At 49.7% G+C, this 14,174-nt stretch overlaps 1 protein-coding gene across 2 annotated transcripts in view; it reads left to right on the top strand.

The window, feature by feature from the left end:
* Nucleotides 1–14,174, top strand: part of TENM4 (teneurin transmembrane protein 4) — a 598,010-nt gene that overhangs the window by 499,153 nt on the left and 84,683 nt on the right. For both annotated transcript variants that reach the window (XM_042904074.1, XM_042904075.1), the window contains one exon: nucleotides 5,286–5,502. In XM_042904074.1, coding sequence (XP_042760008.1) covers nucleotides 5,286–5,502 — 217 coding nt within the window. The remainder of the gene's footprint in view (nucleotides 1–5,285; nucleotides 5,503–14,174) is intronic.

Here is a 14,174-nt window from a genome sequence, read left to right on the forward strand (position 1 = left end):
GATGGCAGAGGACCTCACCCAGCCCTGGGCTGCAGCACATGTCTGCGGAGGGGACTCCAGGGACCAGCCACAGGCGTGGGGAGGACACTAGAACCTCAGCGAATGACTCACTTACTCTTTACAACCCAGGAAACCTTCAGCAATCCTGAGGGACTGATACAGCTTATTATCCTGGTTCCATATGAATAAATGACATTTCAGACCTAGGAAGGGAAGTGCCAGAGGTCTCACCCCAGAAAGTGACAGAGCCAGGGAAGGAACTGGCTCTTTGGGACTGGTTTATTTTTTCTCTCCTGTTCCCTACTCCCCAGTTCTCAAGGTCACTTGACACCCACCAGCAGGGGACGCACTGCGGAGGGGGCTGGAGGAAACAGCGTAGCCCTCATCCTCAAGTGGGTAGCACTTAGATGGAAATATTGGCAAAAGGCAGCGAGCGCTCAGTGGACCATGCAGCATTTTAGCCCTGGAGGGCTTCAAGTTCAAGGTCACATGTACTTGCACTGCTTTGGGATGTTCATTTAGTACGCCCAGAGACCTGCATTTTTTTTTTCCTGGTTTTTTCCTCCCTCCCTCCCTCCCTCCCTCCCTCTTTTATATCTTTCTTTTTAATCTCTAGTCTGACTTTTTTCTGGATACTTCCTTCCCTCTTTCCTTTGCCCTCTAGTCCCTCCGGAGGCATTGCTGCCCTCCAATCTCCAGGAGCCCAAATGGCGTCTAACATTTCCTTTTGCCCCCTTTACTTTCACCGTGTACGCAGAGAGAAGAGGGAAAAAAGATATTTCTGGAGAAAAAAATGTTCTTTCCCAAAAGGTAATATTTAGAGTTCAAGAGGGTTTTACTGAAACTTTTAAGGAAACAGAAAAATACTATTTTTCTGGTTTTTTTTTTTCTGTTTGCCATAAGGAGGGTCTCTCGGTGGGAATAGCATACAAATGAAACATGGACATTATATAAGCCAGCCAACTTCTGTATAATATACAATTAAGTAAACTATGAAGTCCTTGGAAAATGTAAATGTTTCCAAACTAGCCAAACCGGAGAATCATGAAAACTATACATTGATGTGTTTCTAGTCTACCCCCAAATTTACTTTTCTGTCCCCAAAGCATGCTTTTTCCTCTTAACATAACTCTTCTAAAATCTGTCATCTATGCCTAAGAAAACAAAAGTGTGGAAGAGTCTATCTCCCTCCGGGGTAGCCACATGCACTGTATCAGGCTGCCATATGCTGTGTTTGAAGATGGGGGCGGGGGTGGGGGGGTGCCTGATTGGCTCAGTCAGTTAAAGGTCCAATTCTGGATTTTAGCTCAGGTTATGATCTCATGGTTCTGTTCGTGGGGTTGAGCCCAGTGTTGGGGCTCCATATGGGCCTACTTGGGATTCTCTCTCCCTCTCTCTCTCTCCCCTCCTCTGTTCACACACACACATGCTGTCTCTTGCTCTCTCTCTCACTCTCAAATAAACTTAAAAAAAGAAAATAGAGAGGTTTGCACGAAAGCTCACCTTGTAAACTGAGCCTTTGATAAGAATTTTGTGGGCCCCAGTCATTTTTGAAATAGGTGCTTCATTTAACAAGATGATCGTCTCTATTAGCAAAGGTTTAGGCCACATTTACTGCTCTGCAAATATTTGCTAAGTGAATAGTTGGGAAGGCGTCGGCAGACAGAACTCTTGGCCTGGCGTCTGTCCATCCTGTGAAGCATACAGTGAGCAATTGCACAGTCCCAGGTCCCTCACGAGAGCCCTGTTTGTGTGCCGTGGCTCCGTTTCAGAGAAGCCCGATCTTCAAGTCCCCTGGGTCTCTGCTTCCCTAACTTGAAGGTGCGTCTCTTAGGTCATCTTTGTCTCCTCAGTTCTTCACAGCCAGGCTGCAGCCAGAAAGGGCTGCCCTGAAGTGTGCGATGGAGTGGGGACCCAGGACAGGCCTGTTACGGGGCTAGCCGTCCAAGGAAGCACCCAGCCAAGGAGCTAACAGTGACTCTTACTTAGCAAGCATGTCCTTAGGTTCTGGTCGTCATGCTAAGTGCTCCACACCCATGATCTCACCCACTCCCCTCAGCGTCCGTGAGGTAGGTCTGACTGTGCCTCTTACACACGGGCCCAGCTGAAGCTCGGGGCCCTTGCTGAGACTTTCATTTCCAGCAGAATGGCCACCTGGATCATCGCAAAGACCCTCTGATCACGAGAAACAACAATTTGTTTTTAAAAGGGAAAGGAAAAAGGAGTATGGGGATGCCAGAAGCAAGGATGAAGCGGGAAGCTAGTGCAGGAGGCACAGGGCTACTGGAAGGAGCTCGATGTCTGGGGAAGGAGACAGAGAAAATCAAAATTGCAGAGCAAGGGTTGGGGGGCGAGTGCTGTGACCGGAGGTCGCCCTGGGAGCCCGAAGGGCACGGAAGAGTGCCATTTCAGCAAGACTCGTAAATTCATGTTTTCCACTTACGAAAAAATAGTTCCCAAAAGTTTCAACCTTTCATACTTAGAAAGAACTGGGCTCGGATTCCAAGACAGCTTCTCTGACCGCATGACCTTGACCAACTTACTCTAGTACTTTGAGCCTCCGATTCCTTCTCTGTAAAATGAGCGTGATGGTGACAACGGTGGCTACTTCACAGAGCTGGAGAGATTCGAGGACATGTCCTTTGAAAGCATTCATTGCCAAGCATTTAGCACAACGTCCATGATGATCATCGTTGAATATAATATAAATAATAAGAATAGTAATTCCTGGCTAACCTTCCCCCAGGACTAGAGAACAGAAAGCGGTTCTTCCAGGGCGCCACCGAGCAGAGTGTTTATAAAGAGGTAAAAGACTGGCTTCCAGGGTCTGCTCTCTCCGGTAAACAAGAGCAGGCAATAGCTAATAAAATTTCAAATTAGCCATGACTTTTCACAGCCCTTCAATTGTGCTGGCTGATTTAATGGTCAGCGTCCCTGCTCGCTGGGATTGAATAATGGAGCATTTCTGCAGAGTTACGGATGCAGCAGCTGAATCTGTCATGCTAACATCAATAGCAGAATGCAAATAACCCTCAGCTTGGGCTGTAATTACGTGTTTAAGCGACGTCTGACAGGGCCAGCGTGGGAATGTGTGATGGAGGAGATGCAAGAGAAGACAGGTGCTTTGCGAGGCAGTTAGCGGGTGTATCTGGGAGCTGGGACAGGAGCCACAAGTTAGGACCCAGGACAGCGCTGGGGTGAGGGGAGCCCTTTCCTCCACATCTCAGGATGAATCTGGCAGGTGAGCAAAGAACAAATGGCCCTTCGCTTTGATGAGCCGTGTCGTAGACTCAGGGACAGCAAGGGGAACAAGCCCTTAGTAAGCACTTACTGTTTATGGGGTACTCTGCTAGATTTGGGGACATATACTATGTTTTCTATTTATGTAACAAACACTTATGTGGCACTTTTACAATCCCCTTATGAGACATGTGCGAAACAGAGGCCAGAGAGTTTAAGTAACGTGCCCAAGGCCACACAGTGGTAAGTTTCAGAGCCAAGATTTGGCCCCAGACAGTCTGGGCCCTGAAATCCAGGCACTTTGCAGTGTGGTGCCCTCAAGGAAGTTATAAAGTCTTGGATACCATGCAAAAGTGGGTGAGAAAGACAAGGGATTTTTGTCCCTAATTGACTAAGGGGGAAAACTGGATTTCAGGCAGGTCAGGGAGCTTGCCCGAGGCCGCAATACCTCTGAGGCTGGGAAGGGGGCCTAGGGGTGCCGCGTGGGGCACCAAATCTGGCCAGTGCAAATGCAGTGCTCTGCTGGGCAGCACCTCTGTCGTAAACCCAGGGAGACAGAAGCGAGGGAGGTATGTCAGTGATGAGGAGACTGGGGCTCGGAGAGTAAGTGCAGGAATTCATCCAGGGGCGTTCTTAGCCACAGTTCTGGGACTTGAACTTCAGCCTTGGCCTCATGATCCATCCACCATACCGCACTGTTTAATTGGATTGAATGAAGCGGGTGGTTTCCTGGCTTTTATGGACACTGTCATTTGGTCTCATCCCCTGCTTCATTTGTTAATCCATTCCATTCTCTTTGGTTTATTTATTTAACAGCCATGTTTGAATACTTGTACTAAGTGCTGGGGACACAACAGAGATAACCAGAGCAGGATCTGTGTCCCCATGGCGGTGGGGAAGCTTGCCCAAAGTCACACAGCTAATAAAGCAAGAGAGGCAGAATTTGAACCCAGAGGAATGCAAGTCCTTAGACTGTTTTCTGCCCACAAAGCACACAGACTGTCACCCTGGGCTTTCCCTGTCCCCCACTTGGTGCAGTGTCCTCTAATCCCTGAGTTTGTTATTCTTTGTAAGCTACGCTGTTGGGTGCCTGTAAAAGCACATATGTGACCAAAAATCTGTGATCTGATTGGATTTCTTTCTTTGTACTTTGGGAAGCTGGAAGCCGTAATACAATTTCCAGTCCTGAAGAAATTCGTCCATGTGGCAAAGACATTCCCTGCTAGTAGCCCCTCGGTCAGAGACCTGAAGCCAACAGGCAAATGCAGGGACTCCCTCCCGCAGAAAGCAGAGCTGGGTCTCCCTGTATTTACATGGCAGCCGGCAGAGATGCAGGGAATCACAGCGCCTCTTCCTCACCCGCAAAGCTAGTTAGTTTAAGCAAATACCTCTTAAATACCTCTCAAAACCATCCGCTTATCTCCACCTCCACTGTTCACTGCTCTGGTCTCAGCACCCACTACCTTTGCTCTGTGCAACCTCAGAGATGCCCTCGCCACTATGGAACCCCCAGCTTCCGCTCTAGGCCAACTGCAGTCCCGTCTCCCTGTTACAGGGACGGTTCTTTCAGAGATGCAGATCAGATGATGTCACCCCTGCTTTAAACCTTCCAGTAGCTCCCACCGTCCACCGGGGGTGAAATGCAAACTGCCTGAGCCGGTCCGAGTCCCCGGCGCCCCTGCTCGGCCAGCATCAACGGCCCCCTTCCTGTGCTCGCCCCTCACCTTCTGAGCTGAGGGTAGCAGCTCAGACGTTCAGTATGTTCTCTCACCTCTGGGCCCTCATGTAATTCCTTCAAATTTAAAGAAACAACAACAAAGAAACGCATGTCACGCTGTACTCTTGCTTGTCGTCTCTCCTGTTAGGCTAGTGGGAGCAGATCTGAAGTGCCTGGATCCCCTTGGTCCCCAGCAAAGGCCTTGGCTTATGTCAGGCACTTAAAGTTTTCCAGCAAGTGGCAAATAGAGAAGCACGTGAAGGCACTGTGGACAAACGTGGCTGGTGGGACGTAGCACTATCAAGTTCATGCTCTGTCTCCCCTGCAGATGGCTTGATGGACTGCATGGACCCCGACTGCTGCCTCCAGCCCCTCTGTCACGTCAACCCGCTGTGCCTGGGCTCCCCCGACCCTCTGGACATCATCCAGGAGACACAGGCCCCCGTGTCCCAGCAGAACCTGCACTCCTTCTACGACCGCATCAGGTTCCTCGTGGGCAGGGACAGCACACACATCATTCCGGGAGAGAACCCCTTTGACGGAGGGTGAGTCCGCTGGGCCTCAGATCCAGCCATGACTGTCTGCGGGAGAACTGAATCGCCTCGAGGGCCATGTTTGGGGTGGGTGGGAGGAGGGAGGAAGCCAGAAGGGTTCTTGATGGAATGTCAGGGGAAGCAGAGAAGCAGCCTCAGGTACCCACATTTAGAAAACTGCTATCCCAGGCATTTGGAATTTTAATGAGCAAAGTTTTGTTGTTCCCGCTGGGTGATAGATGGAGGGAGTGAGAAATCAAAGGTCCAAAGGGAATCTTGGATCAATACTCTCTTTGCAGTCAGCTATTACTGATTCTGCAGGCTCCAGACGAGCGGAAACCCTTTAACGCTGTTCAGCCTCAGAGCTGCCGTCCAGAAGGCTGTGGGGGTGGGGGCGCCCCCACTGGCATCTCAGGCCATCTGCCCATGCATTCCTTCACAGGTGTTCAGTTGTGTCCCCTACTGGACAGTTTTTTGCTGCAGTCCACTCTGTGCCAGATCCCGTGCTGGAATCACAGAGGTGAATAGAGCACAGTCCCTGTTCATTGGTCGCTTACAGTCCACTAAGGGGATGAAAAGAGCCCCAGTGTGATAGGCCAGAAAGAAATGTGCCCCCAGGGTACTCTGGGAACACAGAGGAGATACTCCTGGGTGGGGGGAAACCACGACTTAAGAACTGAGTCTTAAAGATGAGAAATGGTTCTCTTGGCCAGGGAAGGAAGGATGTTTCAGGGAGAGGGAACAGCTGTGCAGAGACCAGGGGCCTGAAAAGGCACAGGAGCCAGCATAAGATAGCTCTCTGTTCTCTGCTCCCCAGACCAGCGTCTGTGAATGAGACATAGTATCCAAGAAGGAGCTACTTATAATAATTTCTTTTGACCATCTTCCAATATAGGGACATCTCTTTCTCTAGGAGTCAGCACAGTTCAATTCAGCAGTTACATAGTGTGTCCCTTCTATGTCCGTGACTTCCATGCCAGAGAGTTCCAGCCCTGCAGGGACAATGGGCTGTAATGAAGGGTAGGAAGGTTGAAGACCATCCTCAAGTTCTGTTTCAAGGGGGAGATCAGCAGTTGGGGTGCCTGGCTAGCTCAGTTGGTTCGGCATCCGACTCTTGATTTCAGCTCAGGTCAAGACCTCATAGTTTGTGAGTTTGAGCCGAATTGGGCTCTGTGCTAACAGTGTGCCTCCTTGAGATTTTCTCTCTCTCTCCCTCTCTCTCTCTGCCCCTCCTCTGCTCTCTATCTCTCTTTCTCAAAATAAATAAATAAACTTTGAAAAATTAATAATGAAAGGGGAAATCAGCAGGACTTAGTCATCAGTTGGGCCTGAGGAATGCAGGAAAAAGAAGTCACTTACTCAGAGGCCTCAGGAGATAGATGGTGGTGCCTTCTCCAGGCTGGGGACCTGAGAGCAGCAGGAAGGTTAGGAGCAAGGTGATGACCTCCATCCTGAGCACGCTAAGGGCAAGGAAGGGACACACCTCAGTAGGACCCCCAAGGCACGTTCATAGTTCATAAGCAGTTCTGGAGCTCACACGGACGTTAGAGTTATCGATCTGGGAGCCAGCAACAAGCAGGAGTCGAGACCAGGAGCGCACAGCAGTCTGCTCCAGGAGAATGTGTAAGGGGAGAAGAGCAGGGACTAAGAAGGAATGAGGGGAAGCCACCCTGGGAGGTGGCGGTATCATCCCCAGAGTGTAACTGGGAACGCAAGGAGAAGGCCTCTCTACTGGGACGGGAAGGAGCCCTGGCTCTGGGCTTCACGCCGCAGGCCCAGGGGGTCGGCGGTGGGGGTGGGGTCCAGGGCATGGCCTCCCACTGCCCCAGCCCCCTCCCAACAAGGACAGGATGGGGAAGGTGAGGTGGGGGGAAACACTCCGAGCCAGTGGAAGAGGCATCACAGGAGTGGGTAAAAGCATTCAAAGTGTAACCTTGTTAGAGATGAAAATGCTTTTGCTATTCCAACAAGTCTGTCATCTTACCCACAGAATATTGAGAGCCTCAGAGGTCAGATAACCTTCCCAAATTCACAGGCTGGTCAAGTGACAGAGCCAGGAGCTGAGCTAGAGAGAGGAGAAACCTACTCATTGATCTTGGTCAGAAACGCTGCTTTTGTCCCTGGGTAGGAAGCTTCCCGCTCTTTTATTCAGTTGCGTGACTTTGTCTGTGTGCTTGTGGGCCTTCCCGTGGCAAGCGTTCTTTTAATCAACCAGAGATTTGAAGATTATTCCTACCAAGGGGAATAGTCCTTGCTCAGCCTTTCACCCATTATGGGATCTGATTAGGACTGTGGCCGCTTGGCTGCCCGTGGCTGTTGTGCCTAAGGAGTGCCCTGACCATGCCATCCTGGTTGGTGCCAGCAGGGACCATGTCCCCTGCATGTCTTCTGGTGATGCACCAAGCCTGCTGCTTACGTGCCACAGATCACGGCGGGACCCACACGGGGATTTCAGGATGTTGCCCTGGCGGGTCTGACCTGCCTGAAGGTGCCTGTCAAGCAGGGAGCTTGAGAAACCTGTACCGGGAGAAATGGACCTCCGAGCATGAGGGAAGAGTATAGGCCTCGGAGTCAGACCAGTTCGTGTTTCACACCCTGGCTCTGCCACCGCTGCATCCGTGGCTCTGGGCAAGTGACTTAATAAAACGAATATGTGAACGTCTCCCAACCCTCTAAAGTGAGTCCTCCAGGAAGGGAACACATCTTACTCATTTTAGCGCTCAGTAGATGCTCAAAACAAATACGTATACTTACTGCCTTGAACAATGAAGGAATGGAAGAAGGGAAGGAGAGAGGGAGAGATGGACGGAGGAAGGATGGGAGGATACATTATCTATTTTCCTTAATTTGGGACTGAGGATTCAGAGTCCAGGGAGGTTAAATCATCTGCTAAAAATCATATTACAGATGAGCAGCAGAGGCAGGAGAAGTCGGCTCCCAGATCATTGTTTATGGATCTGTCACCTTCAGTTAAACTACAGATGCTTTGAAGGCAGAGACCATTCATCTCTCCAAACCTGTCATACTTAGGGCAGGGCCTGGAATATGGGATTCACTCTACAAATGAATGGGTAAATAGAAGCTTCTAAATGTTACTGTGAAAATTCCTTTTAGCTAATATTTGCCACATCGTTATGTCTGTGCTCCTCGCTGGTCTAGATTCACAAGGAGCAGCTATCTATCACTATGGAGTATCTCCAGACAGATTTTTATGTAAAACAAGCCCAAGCTGGAAACATGAGGCATCAGATGCTTTTCTCGTTGGACTGCCCACAGGGTATTCCGTTTTCTTGATCTGGGCCAGCAATGTAGTGCTCATGTGCATAGTTGGGATAAAGTGAAACCTGATACTAAGTTTGGGTTGTTGCTTACTTTCCTTCCCCTCGTGTGAAGGAAGGCAGCTTGATAGAAAGTGCTAGAAAGTGCCCAGAGTTTGAATCGTGGCTTTCCCTCCCACCAGCTCTGTGTGGCCTTAGAGGAAACGATGTAACCTCTGTGCATGGGCCTCCGATTATAAGTTGGCAATAACAGTGACTATTTCGTGAATGCCATTGAAAGGGTTAACTGAAATAAAGCATCTGGCACAGAACTTGGTACTTAGGAGGTTAGTAAATGGTAGCTTTATGGCGGTGGCATGGCCTAGTGAAAGAAACACAAGCTTTGGAATCAGACAACTGGATTTAAAGTCTGTTACATCCACTTTCTAGCTGTGTGACCTTGGGCAAATTCCTTAACCTCTCTGAGCTTCAGTTTCCTCATCCGTAAGAGCCGGGTAATAATGTCTACAGAGTTGCCAGGAAAATTAAATGAATGAAAAAAAAAAAAAAAACACACAAAAACAAAGTACATACAGTTGTAACCTGATACCACACAAAAAACGCCTGCTAATTCGAAGATGATGACGGTGGTGGTGGTGATGGTGTAAAAAAGAGCTTCCCGCTCCACTTTTTTAACTGGAAGTACAGCTTGATAGTGACCTGCCCTCTAGGGACGTCCAGCAGGCACCGAGAGAGGAGCGAGGTGTTGAATCCTTATTTGAGGAAGGGAAAAGGCAGCCTTGTGCCAGCCTGCTGTCAGCTGGGGTCCTTGTCAGGGAGGAATCCAGTGGCACTTCTCCAGAGAGGGGGGTTTCTGATGGGCAGGCGGCCCCGACCTGGTGGCTGTGTGCAACAGTAACAAGGCCTGGGCCTGACAGAAAACCCCACACTCTCCTGCACCCCGTATGCTGTGGCACAGCTTGTACAGTCCGCGTGCGAGTCCGTGGACCAGGCTTCACGATGCAGGCTGTCACCCAGAGACCCGGCAGCATCGCTGAGCCCAGCAATGACAGGCAATCCCAGAGATGCTGCTCCTGCAGGCTGCAGCCTCCCAGCCCGGAGGCTCCTGACCCGGGGCCGAGTTAAGAGCAGGAGGTTCTCCAGAGCCACGGCTGACACGTGCGGGTTCCTTTATGTTTCTGTGCGGCACCCCTGCTGGCGTCAGAGGCCCTGGGGCAGGGGGGGGCCCTCAGGGGAGGATGAACAGCAGCGCTTCGGCAAGCGAGGGCCCCAGCCAGGCAGAGTAGGCGCTCAGCTGGGCTGGACTCCTTGGAGGAGAGAGCACAGAGCTTGACTCAGAACTGCAGCAGAAGGACCGCCAGGAGGACTTGGAGTAAGGAAGGCCTCCTGTGGCTCTTCCGTGTCCCCAGGGCAGGTGTTTTACACGGGTTTCATGAATACAGTAGCTCTACCTGACGTTCTGCCTCTGTCGTCCTCAACTCCACGTAAGCGATAGAGATGTGAACGGCTTCAGCTGATCAAATGCGGGTCTAAAGTAGGAGGGGACAGAGCAGACAGGAGAACCGCCATCACCAGATTAGATGGCTTGAAGACCGACTTTCTTTCCCAGCCTGGAGGCCCACACCCTATCTGCTCAGTGGAGGCCCTCACCTGGAGTCACGGGGAAAATACAGTGTAGGGTGCCCTCTGCGTGGGAAGGAAGGGGCCATTCAGGTCTGTAGGTGGAAGATGGATCCCCAACTGACCGTCCATACAGGGAGGGCAGGTAACAGGACCCAGAGTGTGGAGCTTGGAGCCAGACGGTTGGAAAAAGGAGGGAAGCATGAGACGTTTCTTCCTCAGAGAACACTCAAGGCAGCTCTGTCTGTATGACACGACTTTCGATGCATCTCCTCTTGGGAGGGACAGGCTGGACATAGGGCAGACAGATCCCTTCAGCAAATAGTTGTGGATTGCCAATGCCGGACAGGTTAGCAGATTATAGGAAGAGGTTCTGACAAAAAAGAATCACCCCTGAGTTTCTTGAATATCAGTTCACAGTGTGTTTGAGGACACTGTATTGATGAGAGAAACGTGATGTTGTCAAGCCTTTCTGGGCCCCTCTAAGTCTAATAAGTTATCAGCTCACTCAGGTGAGGAAGCTGGGTAGGGGCAGTTGCCACGAAAATCAGCTGATGGGACACACTGAGCCCAAAGAGAAAAGACTTGAGGAGTCAGGGGACTCAGAAAAAGGAGGGATGGGTGATAAGGTCATTTATCACAAAGGAGGCACAGGATCATGTGCTACGGAGAGGGTCAGACCCTATGGAGAGGGGACACGGGGCAGGCCCAGAGGGGAACAGAGGTGCCACACAACACAAGCTCTGCTTGGTAAATACTGCTCTGCGCAAGGCCTGCAAGAAAAAGATTTGCATCTATGCCCTCTTACCTTGAGGGCACGTCATGTGTCCCATACTGTGTTAGTTGTTGAACCCCTGGTGCCAAGCACAGAGGTTGGCCCAGACTAAACCACACAGATCGCAGAATGAATCAGCCAATCAGCCAGTGCTGAGTGCCTGAAGAGAAGTAGAGACAGAGCGTCCCACGAGTTCAAAAGCATGGCCATCACTCCCGCTGCACACCTCAGGGCTGCGTCTGGAAATGAATGAACAAACCAGCAGGTGAACTAATGAATGAAGCTTCTGGCACGACGTGGCCTTTAGCCTGAAACAAAGATTTTAGTGAGGATGGTTGGCCATTAAAACATTATTTATCCCACTTCAGCTCGCAACAACCCATTAGTGCATCATGAAATCAGTGTAGTGAGTCGAAACTATTTTTTTAAAAAAAGTAAATTTAGACGGAAATGGGGTACAGTGGAATGGAAAATATTAGTCCAACACCGTGACGAGGATATGTATTGCACGAAACGTGGTTGTCCGTATGTATGCACGTGCGCGCTCCTGAATAAACTGCATTGCTTAGTGTTGGCTTCAGTTGAACAGGACCTAAAAATGCATTCTAGACTGAGGAACCAGCATGACTTTCTGGGATAATCAGAGAATTGAGAGAATTTTACTGCGGCTGGAGCATAATGATGGTGATACTGTTTTCTAAATCCAAAGTCAAGAGACGTTCTCTAACCTTTGAAATCAAGATGGTCTTAGGAAGTCTGGGGTATATGATCCTGGTGTATAGAGGGGGCGTGTGGCAGAAGGAAGAACATAGGGGACTGTGCAGCGAGACAGATACAGAACTGAGAAAGGTCAGCCCCTCACCTGTTCACTAGCCAGAACAGAGTTTTTCATCTCAGGACCTAAAACTGGCAATAAAGAGAAGTGAGATAACCTTGATGCCATGTAAGTCTTCAGAATTTCCTTCAGATCCTTTATAAAGACACAAAGTTTCAGGGCACCTGGGTGGCTCAGTTGGTTAAGCATCCAACTCTGATTTCCGCTCAGGTCATGATCTCACAGTTCATGAGTTCGAGCCCCACATTGGGCTCTGTGCTGACGGTGCAAAACCTGCGTGGGACTCTCTCTCTCCCTCTCTGTCTGTCCCTCCCCAGCTCATGCTTGCTCGCTCACTCTCTGTCTCTCCTTCAAAATAAATAAACATTTAAAAAGAGAAAAAGACACAAAGTTCCCAGGAATTTTGAAAGCCAGGGTTTCCAAGGGGGGAAAAAAAATAACAGGAGGGAAAAAAGATCATGTCTGCACCATAATCTTTTCTCAGCGCACTGCAGACATAAAGCGACACGCAACGATCAGTGGCAGAGCAGTTACAGAAAAGCACTTACGTGCCACCCCACCCGCATCCCCCAGCCCCAGCCCTTCGACAGCCCTCAGCCAGCCCTCAGAGAGGCTGAGCAGTAGAGACCATCTAATGGAGCTCAAATAAACACCAGCTTCCTGACAGCTGGCTTCTGAGTGAATTTATTATTGAATTATACTCCTGCGTTTCAGAACAAGCTGAGCTGACAGACTACCCCATCAGTTTAAGGAGAGGGGGGCAGGGAGAAAGACAATGATGAATTACCCTGACGGAAGATGGAAGAAGGGAAGGATCCTGCTTCCTCCAAAATGCCAGCCATTATATATTATTCATGTTGGTTTTTAAAAAATCCCTCCCCACATTGAAATGAATGTTTATGATGATAAAGCAACTAGGTGAATTTAATTCAGGATGCAGGCAGCAACTTCTCACATCATCCTGATGAGCAGCTAACAACTCCTCCTCTGCCACTTGATCATCCCTTTATTGATTTCAAAACCGAATTACAATCTCTGTTTGCTTGGTAGCTTGAGCCGGCTCCTAGCTGTCCATCACAGGAGGCATTAGCAGAGGATGCTGTGCTTAAGGGAGAACCACTCGGGGTCTTTGGGGGGAGGGACTGCATTCAAGTCCTCGGGCAAATGAGAGCAAACGACCTTGGGCGAGCAAGGCTCCATTTCCTCATCTGTAATGTGGGGCTACCAATTCCCACCCCGCAGGTTGTTTGGAAGATTAAATGAGTTAAAACACCTGAAAGCCTGATGGCCGGCATGTAGCACACATTCAGTAATGACACCTAACGTTTACCAAGAATGTTCTGTGTGTCAGCATTGTTGGAAATGGTTTGTACATTTCCTAAGTAGTATCACCTTTACATCTCCCCCCAAACCAGATGACATAGGGACTTCATCAGCCTTCTTTTACAGATGGGAAACGGAGGCACAGAGAATTGAGCGACCTAGCCAAAGACACAGGGCTCGTAATTGGCAGGGCCAGCAGGAAGCCAAGCCGAATGCCTCTGGAGCCTATGTGCCGAGCCTCTGTTCCCTGCCTGGTCCTTTATATTGCCATCTCGGCATCTTCAGTTCAGAAATCTGTACAGCATGATTCTGCTACAACTCTACAACCCCGGCTTGCCCTGACTTTCTATCTAATACTGTACAGCATGATGTAAAGAGGATGTGCAAGAAGTCTGTGTGCTTCAGAGCACCAGCCTCAGAGGCAGGTAGCCTGGGCTTGCATCCCGGCCCCACCCTTTGCTAGCTGTTATGACCTTGAACAAGCCTCACTCTATGCCTCACTTTCTCCATCTGTCATATGAGGATAATAACCCATACCTCATGGGGATGTCTGAGGATTAAATGAGATGTAAAACACTTATGTGTCAGGGCAGTACGCATTCAATAAGTGTTAGTGGCCCTTGTCCACTAATAGCAAGAGTTAGCATCAGCGTTAGCAAGGACATTAGTATCTGTATGGGTTTTAGTGTCACTGTGAAAACTGGGAGAAAAATGAGGATCTGAGCCAGAAGCCTATTAGTGTAGTTATAGAATTGATGCAAATGCCGTAGCACCAAGGCAGGTAGAGGTGAATGGACCTTGAGATCATCAGGTAGAAGAGGAAACTTTGAGGTCAGAGAAAGCTCTTGGCTCA

The sequence above is a fragment of the Panthera leo genome, chromosome D1, assembly GCF_018350215.1.
Source record: "Panthera leo isolate Ple1 chromosome D1, P.leo_Ple1_pat1.1, whole genome shotgun sequence".
NCBI classification, from domain to species: domain Eukaryota; kingdom Metazoa; phylum Chordata; class Mammalia; order Carnivora; family Felidae; genus Panthera; species Panthera leo.